Genomic DNA, 19,872 nt, shown 5'->3' with positions numbered 1-19,872 from the left:
CTGTATTCATCCAAGCATGAAGTGTTTCTGTCCCAACCTTCTTAAGGTGCCCTCCACTGCTCCCTTTCTCTTGGACCTTTATGTTTTCAGTTATCCAAGGCAGAACGCTGCCAGGACACAGACAGGAAGTCAAGGGGAGGAGGCAGCAGCTGTTGTATTTGAATTTCAGACACAGTTCATACGGCTTTGCTCCCTGACAGAGCTTTTCTACCCGGGGACACCAAAGACAGCAGCTCCAATTGGAGTGTCCCTCAGTCTGGCTGCTGTTTTTTGTCCCTGGAATACTGTGACACCTTCCCCCACCCTCAGTATTTCTGCAGTGACTTCTTCGGTGTGCAATCGGGCAGTTATCCCATCCAGCTGCTGTTTTTGTAGCAGCTGCACCGGCTGGCATCTCTTCCGAGTGCTGAAGAGCAAATTTGGGAAGAGGGTCTTTCCACACGTACAACCTTAGCACAGCTTCTCACCTTCCCCACCCTCCTCCTTTTTGCTCGGTGTTGGGGTCTCAAAATGACAGCAAGAGGGAGAGTCCAGCAAGTTTGGGTGGACTGGATACGGAGTGGAGGCGCCTCCCTCCTCGGGACACACTCTCCTCCCTCCTTCCTCCCCCTCCTTCCCGGGGTGGAGGGGTTTTGGCGCTGAAGGGATTAGCAGGCAGGGCGGAAACCACCTCGCCCTCCAACCGCAGCCCAGAGTTTCTGGGGGAGCAGGAGACACGTTAAGATTCAGAAGCCCTGGCCAAGCCGCGGAAGCCTCGGAAACCTGCGAGTTTCATCTAAGAAAAAGCGCACCGATATTCCTTCAATCCCACCTGCTTTGGCTCAGCCTCTTAGCACCCCGCCCCCTGGAATCCATTTTAGCTTTCTTTTTATTATTATTAATAATATTTTTAGTCATTAGTATATATATATATATATATATTTTTTTTTTCCTTTCTTTCTGAAGAAAGACATAGGAGGGGAACTGGAGGGAGGTGTAGCGGGGTGGGAACGAATCGCTTTGATTAGAGATCTCCGGGGAGAAGATTGCTCTCCCCAGATGCTGATTTCCAAAGCACTTGGCAATCACCGGCAGAACCCGAGAGCGGGCGGCGGCGGCGGCGGCACCGGCCGGGGGGCCGCTGGAGCCCGGCGCTGAGTGCAGCCCAGCCCGCCCTAGACGGACGCACGCGCCGAGACCCAGCCGGCACCTGCCCTGCAGCCCGGGAGGGGGGCGAGGCAAACCGGCGGCGCGGAGAGAGGTGGTGCCCGCAGCCCGGGCCCCACACCGGCTCCGACGCGGCCGGGGGGCGGCCGACTCGACCTCGGCCCTCGGGGCGCGCCCCGCCGCGTCCCGGGAGCATCTGCGCGCCCGGCCCGGCGCTCGGCGGAGAGGGCGATGGGTCCTGGTCGGGACTGAGCGCCCCGAACCCTCTCCCCAAACCCTCGGGCCTCCTGCCCACGCCTCCTCCAGGGCTAGCCGCCGTCCGCGCCGCCCCTTCCCTCTCCCGCGTCCCCGGCTCCCCTTCCCTCCGTCCCTCCCTCCCCGGACCCATTCCCGGGGCCACCATGGCCGCGGCCATCGCCAGCGGCTTGATCCGCCAGAAGCGGCAGGCGCGGGAGCAGCACTGGGACCGGCCGTCCGCCAGCAGGAGGCGGAGCAGCCCCAGCAAGAGCCGCGGGCTCTGCAACGGCAACCTGGTGGATATCTTCTCCAAAGTGCGCATCTTCGGCCTCAAGAAGCGCAGGTTGCGGCGCCAAGGTCTGTGCGGGTCACTGTTGGGAGGGGCGCCCCGGATCGCTCCCATCGCCCCAGCCGCAGGCTGGGCTCCTCTGCGGGCCCCCCCACCCCGTCCCTCCCTCCGCCCCCCGGCGCCCCGCACCCCCGGGCCCCCTCCGAGCGCTCCGCGCGCCTTCCGCCCGCCCGCGGGAGCCGGGAACCCGCTCTCCGGCAACCTGTAGCCACTGAAAACTCAACCCCGCCAGGCGCCGGCAAGTGCGCTGGTCTTCGCCCGCTGCCTCTGGCTCCCCGGGTCTCCTGCGGGCTGGCTTCCAGGGAAACCCTCGGTCTCCCCCGGGGGGCTCCTGGCTTCCCCCGGGGGCACAGCGCGGGACTCTAGACTGCTAGGGAACGGGCGCGGCGCCTCGGGGTCTCGCTGGCCGCTTGCGGTCTGATCGGCGGGGTCAGGGACGCGTGGGTCTGGCCTCAGGTGGCCTCCCGGCGCTCCTGGAGTCCTGCGCGGGCCCCAGACCTTGGCGGGACGTGGCGATCTCCGCCGCGCCCTCCAGGGGCCGGTGTCAGGGAAGTGAGTGGAGGGTGTGTGTGAACTCGGGGCCGGGTCAACGGAGATTTTACCCGAACGCTGCTAAGCGGGCAGCACTGAGCGCGCGGAAGCCTGAGGTCACATCTTGGGGGGATGCGGACTGGGGCGCAGAGGGAGCAAGAACGAGTCCGAATGGGGGGGGGGGGGCGAGGTACACACATCCCTAACATGTTTCCGTTTAAATTCAAGGAGTCGCGAATTACACGCAGTTACTACACGCAGATGACTAGAATAGTTGCCTTACTATACATATTTTTTTTCGAGAAACAACTAGTGCCCAGCATGACCTGCTTTAGCTGCTGTAAAATGTCAGGGTCTGAGGAGGCAACTTAGGAGCCGGAGCCCCGCGGCTTTTGTTCATCTCTGCTTGCCTCCACATCCAGTTGCTAAGGGCGATTGTGTCGAGACTATGTGGGGTGTTCTGTGCGAGAAACGGGGCTGGCTTGCTTTTCATAACTAAGTGGGCTTGGCAGGAAACGTCGAAGATTATATTTACATTAATAGGAGTATATGTTTGCCCAGCACATTATATTCTTGGTGCCCAGCTGTATTTGTTTTAAATACCCTGTTGTTCCAAAGACAGAGGAGAGAGGCATATGTTGTACGTGTGTATCTATGTGAGTGTGTGTGTTCTACACATTTACAAATTTATGACCAAAAGTTTTAGTGTTTTTTTTTAAAGGCTGTAGCTAAAGAGTTTTAAAGGAAACAGCTTATCGTGACATTAGACGTCGGGGATTATTTGCTCTTAGAAATAAACTTAAAAGGCAAACGTTGGAGAAAAATTAGAATAGCAGTTCTAAAGGAGATGACATGGTACAAACACAATACCTAGTTGCATAAATATAATATGACTTCATGAAGTATTTGGGGACAATATTTTCAAATGAGTGTAGAGGCTATTAAGAAAAATGGGTTTTAATTTTTCACGTTAGCCCAGAGCCTTATCCAGCAAACCTTTGTATAAGAGCAACTCAGCTGTTCTAAACATTGTTGATCCGTGGAGGGTCACATTATCAGGACTTAGAGTATTTGTTTTTTCCCCCTTTTAAAATCATATTATGTATTAGAACACAGTTTTCACCAGGTAGAGCTCCAAATATGCCATTTACTTGAAGTAAATAAACCTATTCTCTTCCGGATAAGATTACTCTGATATAAACATTGATTAAAACTTACTGTGTCCTCTTTAAATATACAACCAGTAGATTATTTTATAAATATGGACAATAAATGTTTTGTCATAGTGAGTAATGAAGAAGAGTGCTTTACGCTTTACGCTTCTGTATTTTAAGATGAGGATATACTTTTTTTTTCCTGGTATGGGAAGATATCTGAGTTTCCTAATAGTCTGTTCCACCATTTCAACCCTGACTGCTCTCTTGGTATTCATGAGTTGAAAATGATATGCATGCATCAATGATCTGTAAGAAAAATATATTTGAGGTCACTTTTGCTCCCTTATTTTCATGGGAAAATGGAACAGAAGATAGGCTAAAAGGAAATGTGATCAAGACTTTTCCTTTTATACTCTTTATATCTCTTATATATAAAGAAATATATTCTCTTGTGAAGAAAAATATAGATATATCTCTGGAACATCAGACATTAAGTTATTATTACTAACGAGCAAAATCAATATTAAAACTTTATATTATACAAATTATATATTGATATATCATTGTGTGATTTTATATTACATATAACTATATATGTGTGTATATATATATATATATATATAATTGTTTCATTATTTAATTAAATGGTCTTTGAGAAAATATTTTTAAGCATAGTTACCTTTACCTCCAAACTCACTCTTTGCATAGGAATTGTCCTCAGGAAATTTAAAAAATCTCATTTGTTAATTTAAAGATACAACTTTTAGGTATCACAATTTTATATCTCTTCATATTGGAACGTCATTAATTTGACAAAGAGTTCTTGAATCTTCCTAATATGTCAGGTTCTGTTCCAGGTGTTCTGTATACAGCAGTGAATAGAACAAATGAAGTCCCTTCCATCATGGAGATTACAAATATGGGCTAGAAAGTCATTGCATATGGAAAGGACCAAATTAGTAAGAAATTAGGAAACTCAAACTCCTATAAAGAACAAAGAGGACTAAGGTGGAAACTTCAGGGGTGAGGGAAGAGGGGAGAGGAAACCTGATTAGATCAAGTATGCAGGGTGGGCCACACTCAGAACCGCAGGGTGAGAGATGACATCTGAGAAGGACAATGGAAGCCCTGAGTTAGGAAAAATCCTTAAGCTGTTGAGAGAAGCAAAGGAGGTACAGAAACTAAGGGCACTGTCATCTTGTATGGGAGTCCATTTTGGCTGAAATTTACATTTCGACAGGTAAATTCAAACACGTGATATGTTGGCAAACAGAATTGAAAAATAGCTCTACATTTTGTGTTTTAAGGAAGAGTAATAGACAATTTCTTAAATGTAGGGTCTTTTTTCCCTTTTGATACTTTTTTAACTAGGAATTTATTTAATATAATGATATGGCTTATATTTACTTACGTTTTGTTGTTGTTGTTGTTGTTGTTGTTGTTGGAGCTCTACCCCTCACTCTGATCACCCTCTACCCCCTCCCAAGGAAGGGTGGTTTTTGTACCAGTTGAGTACCAGTTGTATCATTTTGTCCTCTTATAAAGGACAGGAATTTACAAGACGGCTTTTAGTGATAGTGTGGGCACCATGACTATTCCACCTTTCCAGATTTATCTCTTTACCTTCCTTACCTCCGTAGACTCCAAATACCATTCAAACTTCCCAAAATTAGCCATGTGCTTTACTCTGTGTATAGAATCGTCTGTCCTGTATTTTTGCCTGTTGAAATTAACTCCATTTCTTAAAGCTTGGAGACAATGCCATCACCTCTAAGAAATCTTCCCCCATTGTGGAGAAGTAAGAATACTTCTCTTGTGGCGTTTTATACTTCACTATCATTGTTTATGCTTGAAAATAATTGTGCTACCTCCAAAGATGTGATTGATTGTCATTCAGAAGCAAAGTCTGTGTTTTCTGCATTTTCATAGACTCTCAGATCTTCATAGAGTGTCTGCCATGTCCTGGGTACTTGGCATTGCCCTTGAATTGAAGTGAAATAAGGAAGGTACCATATCTGAAGCTAAAAGAATGTCCTTGAAATACAGTGCTCTAAATAGACCATTTTAGAGGTATATATTTTCAAATTTTTATTTTTTTCACTTTCTTTATATATGCATACATGTATATATGTACATACACATATAACTACATGCACACACACACATAACTCATCCCCCTTTTTAAGGGACTAGAGGATGATTACTATTTGTGAGTTATTCTAAAAATCCAAGAATATAACCAGCCTCACTTTAAGGCTTAACTAATTTATGAAATAGATTATGATATCTGTTAATTTAGCTAAAGAAAGAAGACACCAGGAAACCAACATTTTGTAAATAGTTTTATTTGGAATCATAACTTTTTTTGTCGAAAGTAAAAACTACAATAGAAACAACAAGCAATGATATATAATGAACACTTTATCCTAAAAGTGCTATGTTTTCATTATTAATTTTTAAACCAAAACAAGAAACTTTATTGCTTGTAGGACAATAATCTTTCAAAATTTTTAGAGTGGCTAATGCAGTTGTTTCTTGAAATCTACTTTTTTTTGGCTACTGTCATAAGGAGCCATGGTATCATGTGCCATGTATGTTTAATCAGTAGTTGTGTGGGTTTCTTACTAACACGTTTTATCTAAAATAAATTACAGAATGTTTTAAGAAACAAGGAGTGAAAATGAGCTACTTAAAATTTGTTTTCAAGTTATTCTATAATATAAAAAGCAGAAATATATCTACACCTATATCAACAAAACTGCTTTGCACTAGTGGGATGGTGAAACCCATCAGTTATCCTAAGAAAAGTGGTCTTCCTTCTTACCAGGTGTTATGTAAGGAAAAATGTGACCACTTTCTCAGGAAATAATCAACAGCAAAGAGTAATCAAAAGACCATCATTCTCTGTGCTACGGCTTCAGAGCCATTACCCTGTGAAGATACAGACCACCGGCTTATATTGGTTATTTAGGTCAAAATAAAACAAGGGAATATTTTCCTCCCTAAGTATCATCCTTCTTTTTTTGGGGAAGTGTATTTTTTAGTTTTCTAAAGCCAAGTACCTGGGAGTCTTCTTACTTCTCTTTTGATAATACCTGTTGCTAACCTGTTGATAATCATAATTTTATAATTTGTTAGTTGCATTAAGGTAAGACAAAAATCGTACTTTTTTGCTAAAACAAAATCATAGTTTTTTTCCAAATTGAAATGTCTAATTTTTTAACAAGGATATTTTGTCAAATGCAGCGTTTCTAAATGAGAGATCTTATGGTAATATTACTGAATTGGTAAACAAAACAATGTTTGAGAGTTTTAAAAAATTTGACCTTGCTTGCTTATGCATTTCTTGTGTCTTAATTGTTATGATTTCAACCTTGCACATTTTCTCTAGGTGTCTGAAAATGGTCAATACCACAGTAGGGCAGTAAATTAAGAAATGATGCAGTGAGTGAAGTGTAAGATAGCATAGTAGCTTAGGTAAGATGTGAGTAAGATTAGGTAAGATGATTTGCTTTGGGTTGCGTTAGATTCATAGACTGAGTTTATATGTATTGAGAAAATAATACTGTTTACTGGTGAAGAAATCCTTTGACATTTTGTAATTAAGATTTCAGGAGCATCAGTTCCCCTAAATCCCCCACCAAGTTACCATTGTTAGTTATAGGTTTCTCTTTATATTCCAAATTACTAGAATTATTAGTGTAGTTCTATGTTTAGCCCACAAATTTTATTATTTTGATAATAATTTAAATCTATATAATGTTACTATAAGAAAACTATACTCAGGTAGACATGAACTTCACCTCCCCTCTCTTCAATGTAAAATGATACCTTTTAAATTTTATTTGCTTAGCTTAAAAATAATGGCAGGAATTCGAAGAAAAAAGTAGGTGACATATTTTTCAATCTGATTTATCTAATAAGTTTTGTGAATCTAGGTTTCTTCCTAGGTATACTTTATATTAATTTCTCCCCTAATAGTGAGAAACTTTAGCCAAAACAGACTATTATTGAATTATGATATTTCAATAATACAAATTTGTATATGGTGTTTTAAATGTTGTCACTAGCACTCAAGTGGAAAAACACAAAAACAAAAGCATAATGGTAAACTCAAACATATAAAAGACAATTTTAGCAAGGTTGTTGTTATTTTAAGCCAATCACAGTGTGTTAGCATGACTAGGAAGCAACTAATTTAAAAATTTTACCTATAAAGATTTCAATGTTCATTTTAAGAAACTCAGATTATGTGAATATGTTACCATTTACTGTTTACTGGAAAGAGAGCAGTAAGGAGTGGTAGTAGGAATCTAGACACCTTAAAAAACATTTTATGATAGTTATTACTTGGTCATTGAGACAAAAGACTTTCCAAAAAGCTATACTGTGTGAAATGTTTTTGTGTGTGTGGAATATGTGTTTCACCCTTTGCTCTCAGGGTTCCTGGCTATTAGGTTTAACGGGGACCCTTATGGTATGACAGGTTCATATGGTATGTATGATGGGGTACAGCCACTTAAAAGTCACTGTCTCACCAGTGCCTGGCATATAATTGACATTGCACAGGAATTTGTTGATTGAATGAAAATTGTGTTATTTCTCAGAATTTACATGTAACATAGAGTGACCATTGAGATCAGTGCACACATAGCAATGGTTATCATTGACTGGGTATTTATTAATACATTTATCACCTGCCTATATGATACTCTGTGTCAGGCACTGTACCACTTGAGTACTATCTCAACCTTACAACAAATCTATAACGGTAGGTACATTACATTATACATCCATTGATACCCTCAATTACCCATTAGTGGATGATATACTAATATTATCTACCCATCCATTTTATAAATGAGGAATCTGAAACAAACAAAAAATATTTGAGTAAATTGTCCAAGTCCATATATCTTCAAAGAGTGGAGCTGAGATTGAAGCCCAGGTTGCCAGGCTGGCACCAGAGTCCCTGCTCTTAACAAATCCCAATTCTCAATTGTCATGTATTTTATTTCAATATCTCAATTAGGTGAGATATGTCACCATTTTGCAGAAAAGGCAACTGAGGCTCAAATAATTTACATTATGCCAAAAGACTTAACATCAAGCAAGTAACACAAGCAGAATTCAAAAACAAATCTGTCTGTCCTTAAATCCTCTATTCTCCCCATAGTTTACCCTTCCTATTCTTCATAATGTGGTGAACTCGTAATTAATGAAAGACACCATGCTTTAAGGCATGTAATAGATGTTCAATGTATATACCTATTGATTGGATACATGAAATGGTGTATTAATAACTTTTCAAAATCGAGGGTGTAAGAAAGCTTGCCTGGAAGTGGAGACATTTGTGAACTTCGGCAATTTTTCCATGCCGTTTTTCACATAGGGATGTAGCTTTGATTTTCCAAGTGTTTGGATGAGACACTCATTGATGTTATCTCTTTGATGAATTGTAATGTTGACCTGAAACTCTGAAAAGGATTAATTTGGAGTGCTTTCATTAGCATGTAATGAATTTCATGTTAAGTCTTTCATTAATTTCTTATTAATTTTCCGAGATCATATATTTTAGACATTTCTCATTTCTAATGAGATGCTTATTAGTTATATTCCTTATTGGCCTCATTGTATATGATAAACTAAAGCAAACCACGAAGGTTACAGAGTCACAGATTAATATGAAAATTTCAGACTGTTAGAAACCTAGGTGCTGGGTGTTGTGTGCTGCTTTTGAATTAACAGAATGGTTTGTAGGTCTTTTCTAGTGAGTTCTAAGGTCTTGTTCTTAATACTGATACCAGGAGAACATAGGTAGTCAAGTCTAAGTTGTGTGTAAATTGTATTATTTACTTTATAAAAATTGCATGTGGATGAATATTTAGCTCTGAAACAAGCTTACAAATCTAGTTATATGTTGTTCAGATATTTTATTGACTTATCTGGCTTTTATCTTCTTGTTTACCTTGCTTACATGGCGAAACTAATTGGTTAATCCTACTGTCAACCTACTTTGTGCCTGCCCACACACAGATGGTTTCATCTGAAGAGAAAATATGCATACGCATGGGTTGTTCTTACTTTAGATTCGTAGTCGATTACAGCAAATGGGCCCTTGGTACATTTAACAAAACATCGATTTCTATTTAACTAGATGATTTTCTTATCGTCTCTCTTTCCTACCTCTTATACTTCCTACGCCATACCCACTCTCAACTATGCTCTTAATTCTATATATCTCCAAGAAAATAGAAATAATGAAAAATAAATTTTCACATACTCCACTACTGCCTATCTACATATCTATTCATTTACTCCTTTTTCCTCCTGAACTTGGGGATGAACTCATAGTACTCTTATTTAAAGTTAAGACCTCAACAAATTGAGGGATAGATCCTTTCTCCTACTCAGAGTCGAGTAATGTCCCTCTCTCTTCTACATCATATAATCTTCATATCCTACAATATTATTTTCATCAAAAATAAATATTCTGTGACATATCCCATCTTAAAAAGTAATCTCCTCATGATTATGCATTCTTCTCTAGCTATTAAACCAATTGTCTTTTGTCAGCAAAACTCCTTGAAAAAAGATCTCCAATTTCTCTTCTCCTGTTCTCCCTTGAGCCCTTTCTAAATCAGGTTTTTGCTCCCACCAATAAGCTGTTCTTCTTAAGGTCACCAATGACCTGTAAGTGGTCATACCCAAGGGTTTAATCTTTTAGCCCTTAATCCTATTTGTACAGCACTTGAAATTCAACTTTTCATAATAAATTTGTAGTTTTTACTACAGTTAGGTAACGTCAGCATCAAACTACTTTTAACATATCATTTACCCCATGAAAACCATTCATGCTGATCATCTTTTCATAGTTATGATAGGTCTGTATTTACAATTATGATAGTGTGTTAACTATTGCCGTTATACAATATGGCACCCTGCCAAACACTATTAGTACTCAGTTGGTACTCAGGTACCATTAGAAGGCAATGTTTAATGTTTCCTTACTTGGGAAGAATATTATTTTCATCACATATATATGTGTTGGACCTGAGCAACCTGTCTTCATAAAACAGAGAAATCGATAGGTCTTTCTATGAGTTAGTCTTTAATTTTTTGTCCTTGCAATCAAATATAATAAATTTGTGACTAACCACTGTGTTACAAACTCTTTAATTACTAGCATAGCCAGTAGTGATTGGCAAATTAAAATATTTGGTTAATTTTGTTTGCACGTATTGGAGGATTAGGAGGAACTTGACGGAGGAACAAGGGGGAGAAGAAGGGCCGAAATGGTGGGGGAAAGGGAGAGAGGCAAACCATGAGAGACTCTTGAATGCTGACAAAAACTGAGGACTGATGGATGCGGGGGGGAGGGGGGGATGAGCATGGAGGAGGACACTTGTGGGGATGAGCACTGAGTGCTATGTGGAAACTAATTTGACAATAAACTATTTGTAAAAAAAAAAAATATTTGGTTAATTTGCTTAATGATAAACATCACTTGGATTCAAGCAAGAAATACAGAAGGAAATAGTTATAAATGTAAGAAGGGCCATTTAATAGTTCATTTTCTGTGTGTGAAATGGTTTCACTGATGTATTCAGTATTAAGGAATGCTAATGGATTCTTTTACATATCTACCTGCTATGTGTAGATATACAGGTATGATACGGGACAAAGTTAAGGTAACTTTGTTACATTTGCATTTTTTATTTAAAAACAATCTGTCAGGTAACAAACAGCTTTTGAGATATGAGAAGTGCAAAGTGCTGGCAATTAAAGTCGGGGAATAAATTCATAAGGGTTCCATTATTTCCTCTTGTTAGACTATCCAGGGCAAGGTGTACCACTGAGCTCAGGAGCTATGATGTGAATAGTGTCTTTTTCTCAGGAAACTCTTGAATGTTTGATGGGCAATTGTTCGTTTTCTTCAGAATCCAACAATTTTCTCCCTTTTGAAAAGGTCTTTAAACAGTCAGCATTTCATCTCTTGATGTCTTTTTATTCCTCCACATGCCTCATTTTATCTCTTTAAATTTATGTAAATAATTCCTGCCTACCCCTAGCTACATTATGCCCTTTAAATATTTGTTCATGGCATCTTATTCTCCTTACCATTTGGCCAACTTACAATTGTTTAACTCTATTAATCTTTCTTCATAAGTAAATGCCACGAGCACCTTAATCATTTCTGCGGCTTAGATCGTTCAATGATTACCTCATCCTTATTCCAGCGGACGAGATGAAGGCTGTTTTCATGAAGAGAATTTCATGCTGAGGCCAACCTTGGTGCAGAGAAGATATCCTCTTCTGTTTCCCTTCTTGCTGGGGCCAGGCTCTGCCTCGAATGGAGGGCTGAGAAAACTGGACAAGACTACACAAGCCAGAAGTATTTGTCTTGGCTTCATGCCTGACCAATTAAAGGAAAAAGCAGGGAAAGTAATCAAACGTCTTTACTTCATCTGCTAGGATTAGAAGCATTATATCCCACATTTCTTACTTCTCCCAATGGTAGGAAATAGGTGGTATTATGTTCATTTTCATGGATGAGAGGAAATGAAGTAATTTTTCCAGAGAATTGTATTTCGCAGAAGTAGTATTTGAATGCAGTTCAGTTCTAACTGATACAGGGTGTACATTTTTGGAATTAACCCAGTGGATCTTAGATAATAATAGTTTTCAGCATTATATCCCAGTGTCTTCCTAGATTTATCCCTCAGATGGGCTAGAATGTCAACCACAAGGTTTGCCTCTGTGCATTCTTACAGGTTCCTGATGGGGGACATGGGGGCTCTGGTGGCTGCTGGGGCCAGTGTCGTTGCACCCAAGATATCTACCTCCTACAGAAGTGTGTCTCTGGCTCTGCCTCTACTTTTCCATTTCCATCTGATGCTTGGACGCCAGGTCAACACATTGTAGAGAACAGCAGAGCTCAGACACGTTCATTCCGTAGTTTGTAGTCTCTTAGATTTTCTTTTTGGAGTGAGCCACCACAGACAGTGTGGCAATGTTGAGGTTTTCCTATAAGGTTTTGAATATTTTATGTTTGTCAACTTTGATATTCTTCATCCCCAGGCCTTCGCATTTTGGGAAATTATGAAAGTAATAAAAGTTGCTGAAGTTTCGAGAATATGGAAATAATAAACAAAGTTTTCCTCTTCCTCTGCTACTGCTGCTGAGCTAACACAATTTTTAATCATTAGAAATGTCCCTGGTATCCAAATGTTCCCATGACTGTTTTCATTTTCCTTTCCAGATGCTTTATTGTTGTGTGGTCAAGTGAAACAGACTCATGGTACAATATTAAGCACTTTTTTTTTTTGCAACTTCTACACCGATAAATTAGCCTAAAGGTAAAATTTTCATATCTGCGTGGGTTTGTCTTTTGCCCCGTGACAGTAGCAAGAAATTACTTCAGCATCATCTCCCTATGTTCCTTAGAATAAACTAGAATAAATATTCCTATTTGTTCACTTTTTGAAAAAGAAACACAGCACTTTGTGACATCACAGCTGTTGAACATGAACTGAAATGTTAGTGCTGTTGGCTGGCTTCATCCTGTTCTTCCTTGTTTTTTCTTTCTGCACGATGCCTGTTGTTGTCTTCTGAGGTAGGCTCATTGATTTTTTTTCCCTTAAAAAGTGAATGTAAGGAAATATACCCCAAATCTCACCTGCACAGCATCTCACCACTATTATTTCCCATGATCCTATACTAGCCCTCCCTATGAATCCGTGGCTCTATGATGCCCTGGTCTTAATGGGTAGAGTGTGGACTCTGGCACCAGACTGAAGGCCTCCCTCTGCCTTCTACCAGCTGAGCAACTCAGAGGAGCCTGTGAACATGCAGAGTCTATGCAATGAATAGCTCGGACAAGATGATTTGCAAGACATCATTTAGCTTTAAATCCTTTTGCTCACTGTTTACAAGCCCACATGGGCCGAGCCTTAGAAAATCAAGGCAGAGACAGGTTCCTCTGCACAGATTTGTGCTTACACCAAAAGGCCATCCACGGAGCAGAACCAGTCCTCTCAATGGTCTGTTCTCAGTGCCTATTGCCCTGTTCTCCTGCCCCAGAACCCATCCACTCACTCTTCCTCAGCCCCCTGCCTTCTGATTTACTTTGGGCCCATGCTTCCTGTTGGCTGTTTACTAAATACAGCCTGAAAACAGTTGGCTAGTTATTCCCGTATACTACATTTGTTCTGCCTCTTAGGATTTCCGATCCAACAGTCTTGTCCATTGTTAAGTTTGAGACAATTGCACTTAAGAATCCTCCCTCTCTCTCTCTCTCTGTGTTTGAGAGTGAAAAAGTATGTTGTAAATGTGTATAAATAAGAAAATTAATGTGAAAAATGCTGTGTGATGCAGATAGAACATGAAGCATAAAAACAAAGAACTAAATATGCTCAAATCCAAACTTAGATATATTTTAAAAATTGGTGTGCTCAACTCCCCATCCCCCACCCCTGTAGTCATTCTACTCTCTCCTTTGGCAGATAAAAGCTACTATTCTCCTAGATTCACAGATGTGAATATTAAGACAGAATATGAAAAAGAAGACTGTTTAGGTGTCTAGTAAACGTCAATTTAATGCCTCCCAGTACTTCTAGAACTCAGTTCTTTCAGGTACCTTGATTTGTTTTATCTTAACAAACCTCATTAACTCTTCTGGACTTGACATATGGACAGATTTTTTTTTTTTTTTTTTTTACAGCTTTAACACATAAGGCCCAGTTGTACTAACAAGTAAGCTAAAACCCATTTAGTAAAAGGCGAAAGATTTATGCGATCTGAAGAGAAACCAGAGTATAGCTAAAACCCATTTAAAAGGGATTAAATCTTCAGTGAGGAAATACAGAAACACTGACAAGTTAGAAAGAAAGATATAACTAAGATGAATGACCACACACACACGCACACGCACACACACACACACACACACATTTACCTGCCAACACCAGCCCAAAACCATGATCTGCAACATGAATGTCAAGGTGCCTATAGGAATTTCAATCTTCCATTTTTAGTACTGTTAAGTAATATTGAACATATTCTTAAAGAACAGCATCTCATGCCCATAAATAGCAATTAGAATGCATTTAAAGAGGACAATAAAGGAAAGGAAATCAAATAGAAAACTGGAAAGTAATCTAGATAGCAGCACTGGATGGACAAGAAAAATAAAACCATCGGATATTAACCAATTAGAATTGACAGCAACAGCAAGTTTTCTTTGGAAGAGGAAAGAAAAGCACCAAAGAAATGAGCTTCTCAATTTTAAGAAGTTGAATTTATCAAACATTGGAATAAACCTATCAGATTTGTATCAAAAGTCCTAGGTTTGAAAGTAGCCAGACTGAGGTGCTTCTGATTAGTGACCAACTAGTGAAACTTCAGACCCTCAAAAACTATGACAAGGTTTAGAACAAGAAAAACATTCTTTCATAAAAATCTGAGCAAGTAGTAATTTTCCTAGTGAAGAAAATAATTATAAGCCAAGGGGATTCCTTGATGCTTCAGGTAGTTGGTTATTCTGTGGTTATTGGCACTTGTATCCAAGGTGATTCTATTTAAGGAGCGCATTACACACAAGTGGTTTGATTAACCATCCTGAGTTCATGGCTGCAGTATCAATATTGGCTGCAAGCATCTTGTTTCATGAGGGAAAATGTGGATGAGCCACATACTGTGTATCCTAATATGGGATTTCAAGCTGCAGATAAGAAACTATATAACACAAAAAGGGATTTTTGATACTTGTCTGCTGGGATTATTCTCTTTTTTAAAATATTTATTTATTTCAGAGTGAAAGAGAGAGAGAGAATGAGAGAGAGGGTGCTCAAGTGGGGATGGAGCAGAGGGAGAGGGAGACACAGAATCTGAAGCAGGCTCCAGGCTCTGAGCTGTCAGCACAGCGGGGCTTGAACCCACGAACCGTGAGATCATGACCTGAGCCACAGTCAGACAATATAACTGATTGAGCCACACACGTGCCCCAACAATCAGAAGTCTTAATGCTGGGGCCTTGTATCCTCTTATAGGTATACCCCCTGGCACAGTGGCTGTATGTATCTGCTTCTCTTTAAGGATCTGTTACCTTGAATAATCTAAAGGGGTTACTAAACTGATAAACCTGAGATTTTCCTATCGTTGCGAGTGAATATAAGGCAACAGATTTCTTAGCTCATCAAACTTGACTGTCGTCATCCACACTGACCCTCACAAAAACTCTCTTTAACATAGACAACATTATGCCTATTTTATAAGTAAAAGAATGGAAACTTATGGATATTAGTAGTTTTTCCTAGGTCATATAGTCTGTACTCTCAGGATATGTGATAGGATTACAACCCTGTATTTTTGGATATCTAGGGTAGGGCTGTTCCTTTACAGCTCCCATCTTCCCTGAAGTTTTCTTAATAATGAATAAGAAAAATGTGTAGAGAACACTCTTTCTAAGTGGAGAACAAGTTGCAAGCTTTGAGAACATTCTTCCCAATCAGGGTTGGAAGTCACCTTGGAAAGTGGGAGAGAGATGCTAAGAATTATGGTTTTAGTTTATTTTGTCCCACGTCTTCTTTCCCATACATGCTTCAATTTAATTACAGGCAATTCCACTCCATTTTTTTTTTCCAAAAGGACTTTGTTCCTGTTTGTTGTTCATAAAATTTGCAAGACTATAAAATCCAGGAGACAATCTAACAGATTATGTTTTCTTCCCCAACTTTTTGGAAACATTGTAATTCTTCTTTTTGTCCATCCCTAGCTTTCCTTTTTTAAGAAAGTGTTTGTTTTTCTGTTGACTAGAAAATCCTCTACTGTTTCTCCTGCATAACTATTGATGAAGGTGTAAAAAATTCCTGGCATGAATACTCAGCAGATTTATCAGTGACCTATATCTTAAAGATGACATGTATGTCTATTTTATAAACTTAATATTGGTTTTTAAGTTCACAATACAGTCTCAAGTTTAAAATAGATACTTTATTGAAATATAACACACACATTGAAAAGTGCCCACATCACATACAACGTAATGAATTTTCATAAGCTGAATACACTTACATAGAGACTACTTGGATCAAGAACAGAACACGTGACCCAGAAATCCCACTCACCGGCCTTTCCAAACAATGAACCTTAAAGTTAGGCATTGTCCTGACTTCTAACACAATATATTAGTTTTGCTTGTTTTGGAACCATATATATATATATATATATTTTTTAAATGTTTTATTTATTTCTAGGAGAGAGAGAGAGAGAGACAGCGTGAGCAGGGGAGGGTCAGAGAGAGAGGGAGTCACAGACTGAAACAGGCTCCAGGCTCTGATCTGGCTGTCAGCACAGAGCCCGACGCGGGGCTCGAACCCACGAACCGCGAGATCATGACCTAAGCGAAAGTCGGACGCTCAACCGACTAAGGCACCAAGGCGCCCCGGGAACTTTATATATTTGATAATCATGTAGCATGTGCTTTTTGTGTCTGGCTTCTTTAACCCAACAGTGTTTGGAGATTCGTTACTGTTATCTCCGGGAATTATTCATCACATCTGTAGTGATAGCCTTCCTTTTTCCTCAAATTGATAATTTTTTCCTTTTCCCTTTTCTTCTTGAACAGTTAACATGCATTAAATTTTATTCATCTTTTTTTAAGAAACCTCTTTTGGCTCAGTTGATTATTTCGCTTTTCTATTTTTGTGTTTTATTATTTGTATTTTTTTAAATATAAATTCAAGTTAGTTTACATACTGTGTAGTCTTGGCTTCAGGAGTAGAATTCAGTGGTTCATTACTTACATACAACTCCCAGTGCTCATACTGAAAATGACATTCTTTATTTTTTTTAATTTTTTTAAAATTTATTTCTGAAAGAGAGAGAGACAGAATGCGAGCAGGTGAGGGTCAGAGAGAGAGGGAGACACAGAATCTGAAGCAGGCTCCGGACTCTGAGCTGTCAGCACAGAGCCTGACGTGGGGCTCGAACCCACAAACCGTGAGATCATGACCTGAGCCGAAATCAGACGCTTAACCGACTGAGCCGCCCAGGCGCCCCCTGAAAATGCCATTCATGATGCCCATCCTCATTTAATCCCTCCCCCAACAACCCTCTGTTTGTTCTCTGTATTTAAGAGTCTCTTATTTTTGCCTCCCTCTCTGTTTTTATCTTTTTTCCTTCCTGTCCCCTATGTTCATCTGTTGAGTTTCTCAAATTCCACGTATGAGTGAAATCATATGAAATCTGCCTTTCTCTGACTGACTTATTCCACTTAGCATAATACCCTCTCGTTCCATCCACATTGTTGTAAATGGCAAGATTTCATTCTTTATCATCACTGAGTATTTCACATCTTCTCTATACAAGAAGCCACTAAAAAGGAGAATTACAGGCCAATATCCCTGATGAATCTGGATGCAAAAATTCTCAACAAGATACTAGCAAATCAAATTCAACTGTACATTAAAACAATTATTCACCATGTTCAAGTGGGGTTCATTCTTGGTTCAATATTTGCAAAGCAATCAATATGATGTACCCCATTAACCACATTATTAATTCTGTTTTTAACTATTATTTCCTTCTATTTTATTTATATTAAATTTACTGGTTTTTTTTTTACTTCTTGAGAGTATAAATTGTAAGCTTATTAATTATAAACCTTTGAGCCTATTTAATTTTATACTGTAAATGTATCTGTAATCATAACACCCCAAGCATTTACCTTTAAATGCATTGCACAACTTGTGCTATGTTATGCTTTAATTTACATTTGATAAATATTTTCTAATCCCCATTGTGATTTATTCTTTTACTCATGATTATTTAGAAGCTCTCACTTAATTTTCAAATATTTAGGAATTGTCTAGTTATCTTTTTATAAAAATAAATTACTGGATTTGTAGTTTAAATCCACCATAATCTGAGAATAAATGAAATATGAGGATTGAAAATAAAATTATTTTTCAGTAGCCAGATAAAACATTTTATGCACATCCAACTGCATTAAATTTGTTAATAATGTAGTTCAAACTTTCTTTTAAAAATTGATTTTCATGTATGTCTCCACTTTTGCCAATTATTGAGACAACTATGTTAAAAATCTCCCATTATGAATGTGAATTTTTCTGTATATACTTTAGCTATGTCTGTTTTTGCCTTCTTCATAGGTTAATAGGAAATGATTACATCTATTGGTGAACATTCCCTTTTATCATAACATCTTGCTTTTTGCTTTAATATTTACTTTGTTTGCTATTAGTATAACTACATCAGCTTCCTCTAGTTTAGTGTTTGCATAGGGGCTATTTTTCATACTTTTAACTTGTCTATGTCCTTATAATTAAGGTGGGCATCTTGTAAGATGACTTTATTTTTGTTTTGCTTTAATTTTTGCTTTAAATGCACTCTGACAATCTCTGCTTTTTAATTAGAATATCTCGTCTATTTACATTTAATGAATTTACTGGCATAGTGATTTTACTATTTGTTTTCTGTTTGTCCAATCTATTCTATTTACTTCCTTCTTCATTTTCTTCCATTCTTTTAATATACCAAGAATATTATTTATTGTTCCATTTTCCACCATTATTAGCCTGAGGCTTACAAACCTATTACAATATATTTTAGTGATTACATTGGGTATTACCACGTTTAATGTTGACTTAATAGAGTATGATACACATTTGAATATTTACATTTAATACAATGATTTATAATTTAGTCTCTCTAGTTTTTGTTGTTTATTTCTTATTGTCATGCTTTTATTTCTATGTGTATACAAAACTTATAAATTATTTTTATTGTGTAATAGACTCAGTATGTGTTAAAATATTTGTCCTTGCTCTTTATTCTTTTCTACACTTTTAGAGTTCCACAGGGTAAACACATTTCTTTGCAACCTAAACATCTCTTTTATTGTTATTATAATGGCTATTATTTTACTGCAGCCCACTTGTTATGAATTCTGTCAGTTTTGTTTGATTGAACATTTTATTAGTTTTTCTTTAAGTAGCACACCTACTGAGTGTAGAATTCTAGATTGGAAAGGGTTTTTTTCCTCATCATGTGAATGATGTCATTCCATTGTCTCATGGCTTCCATTATTTCTTATTGAAAATTCCACTGTCATCTTATTATTTCTCATTTGAAGGGCATATGTCCTCATTTTCCTCTGGCTGCTTTTAAGATTTTTCTCTTGCTTTTTATTTTAGTAATTTTATCATGATGTGCCAAGATGTCACTTTGTTTGTATTTATCTTGCAAGAGGTTTGCAGCATGTTCTGAATCTGGGATGTGAGATTTTATGTCAACTTCAGAATCTTTTTATTATATTCACATATTGAAAATATTTCTTCACCATTCTCATTTGTCTTTCTGGGACTTCAATTACATTTATGTCAATGCTTTTCATTATGTCTCCCATATTCTTACTCCATTTTCTAGATT

General features: G+C 38.8%; 1 protein-coding gene across 1 annotated transcript in view; it reads left to right on the top strand.

The window, feature by feature from the left end:
* The first annotated feature begins 1,547 nt into the window (after positions 1–1,547).
* The window catches only part of FGF14 (fibroblast growth factor 14), a 172,986-nt gene continuing 154,661 nt past the window's right edge, over positions 1,548–19,872 (top strand). The window contains exon 1 of the mRNA XM_039222032.1: positions 1,548–1,740. Within this exon, the coding sequence (XP_039077963.1) occupies positions 1,548–1,740 (193 nt within the window). The remainder of the gene's footprint in view (positions 1,741–19,872) is intronic.

The sequence above is a fragment of the Hyaena hyaena genome, unplaced genomic scaffold (genome assembly GCF_003009895.1).
Source record: "Hyaena hyaena isolate Hyena2069 unplaced genomic scaffold, ASM300989v1 scaffold_1037, whole genome shotgun sequence".
Classification (NCBI taxonomy): Eukaryota; Metazoa; Chordata; class Mammalia; order Carnivora; family Hyaenidae; genus Hyaena; species Hyaena hyaena.
This window is presented reverse-complemented; position numbering and strand designations above follow the sequence as displayed.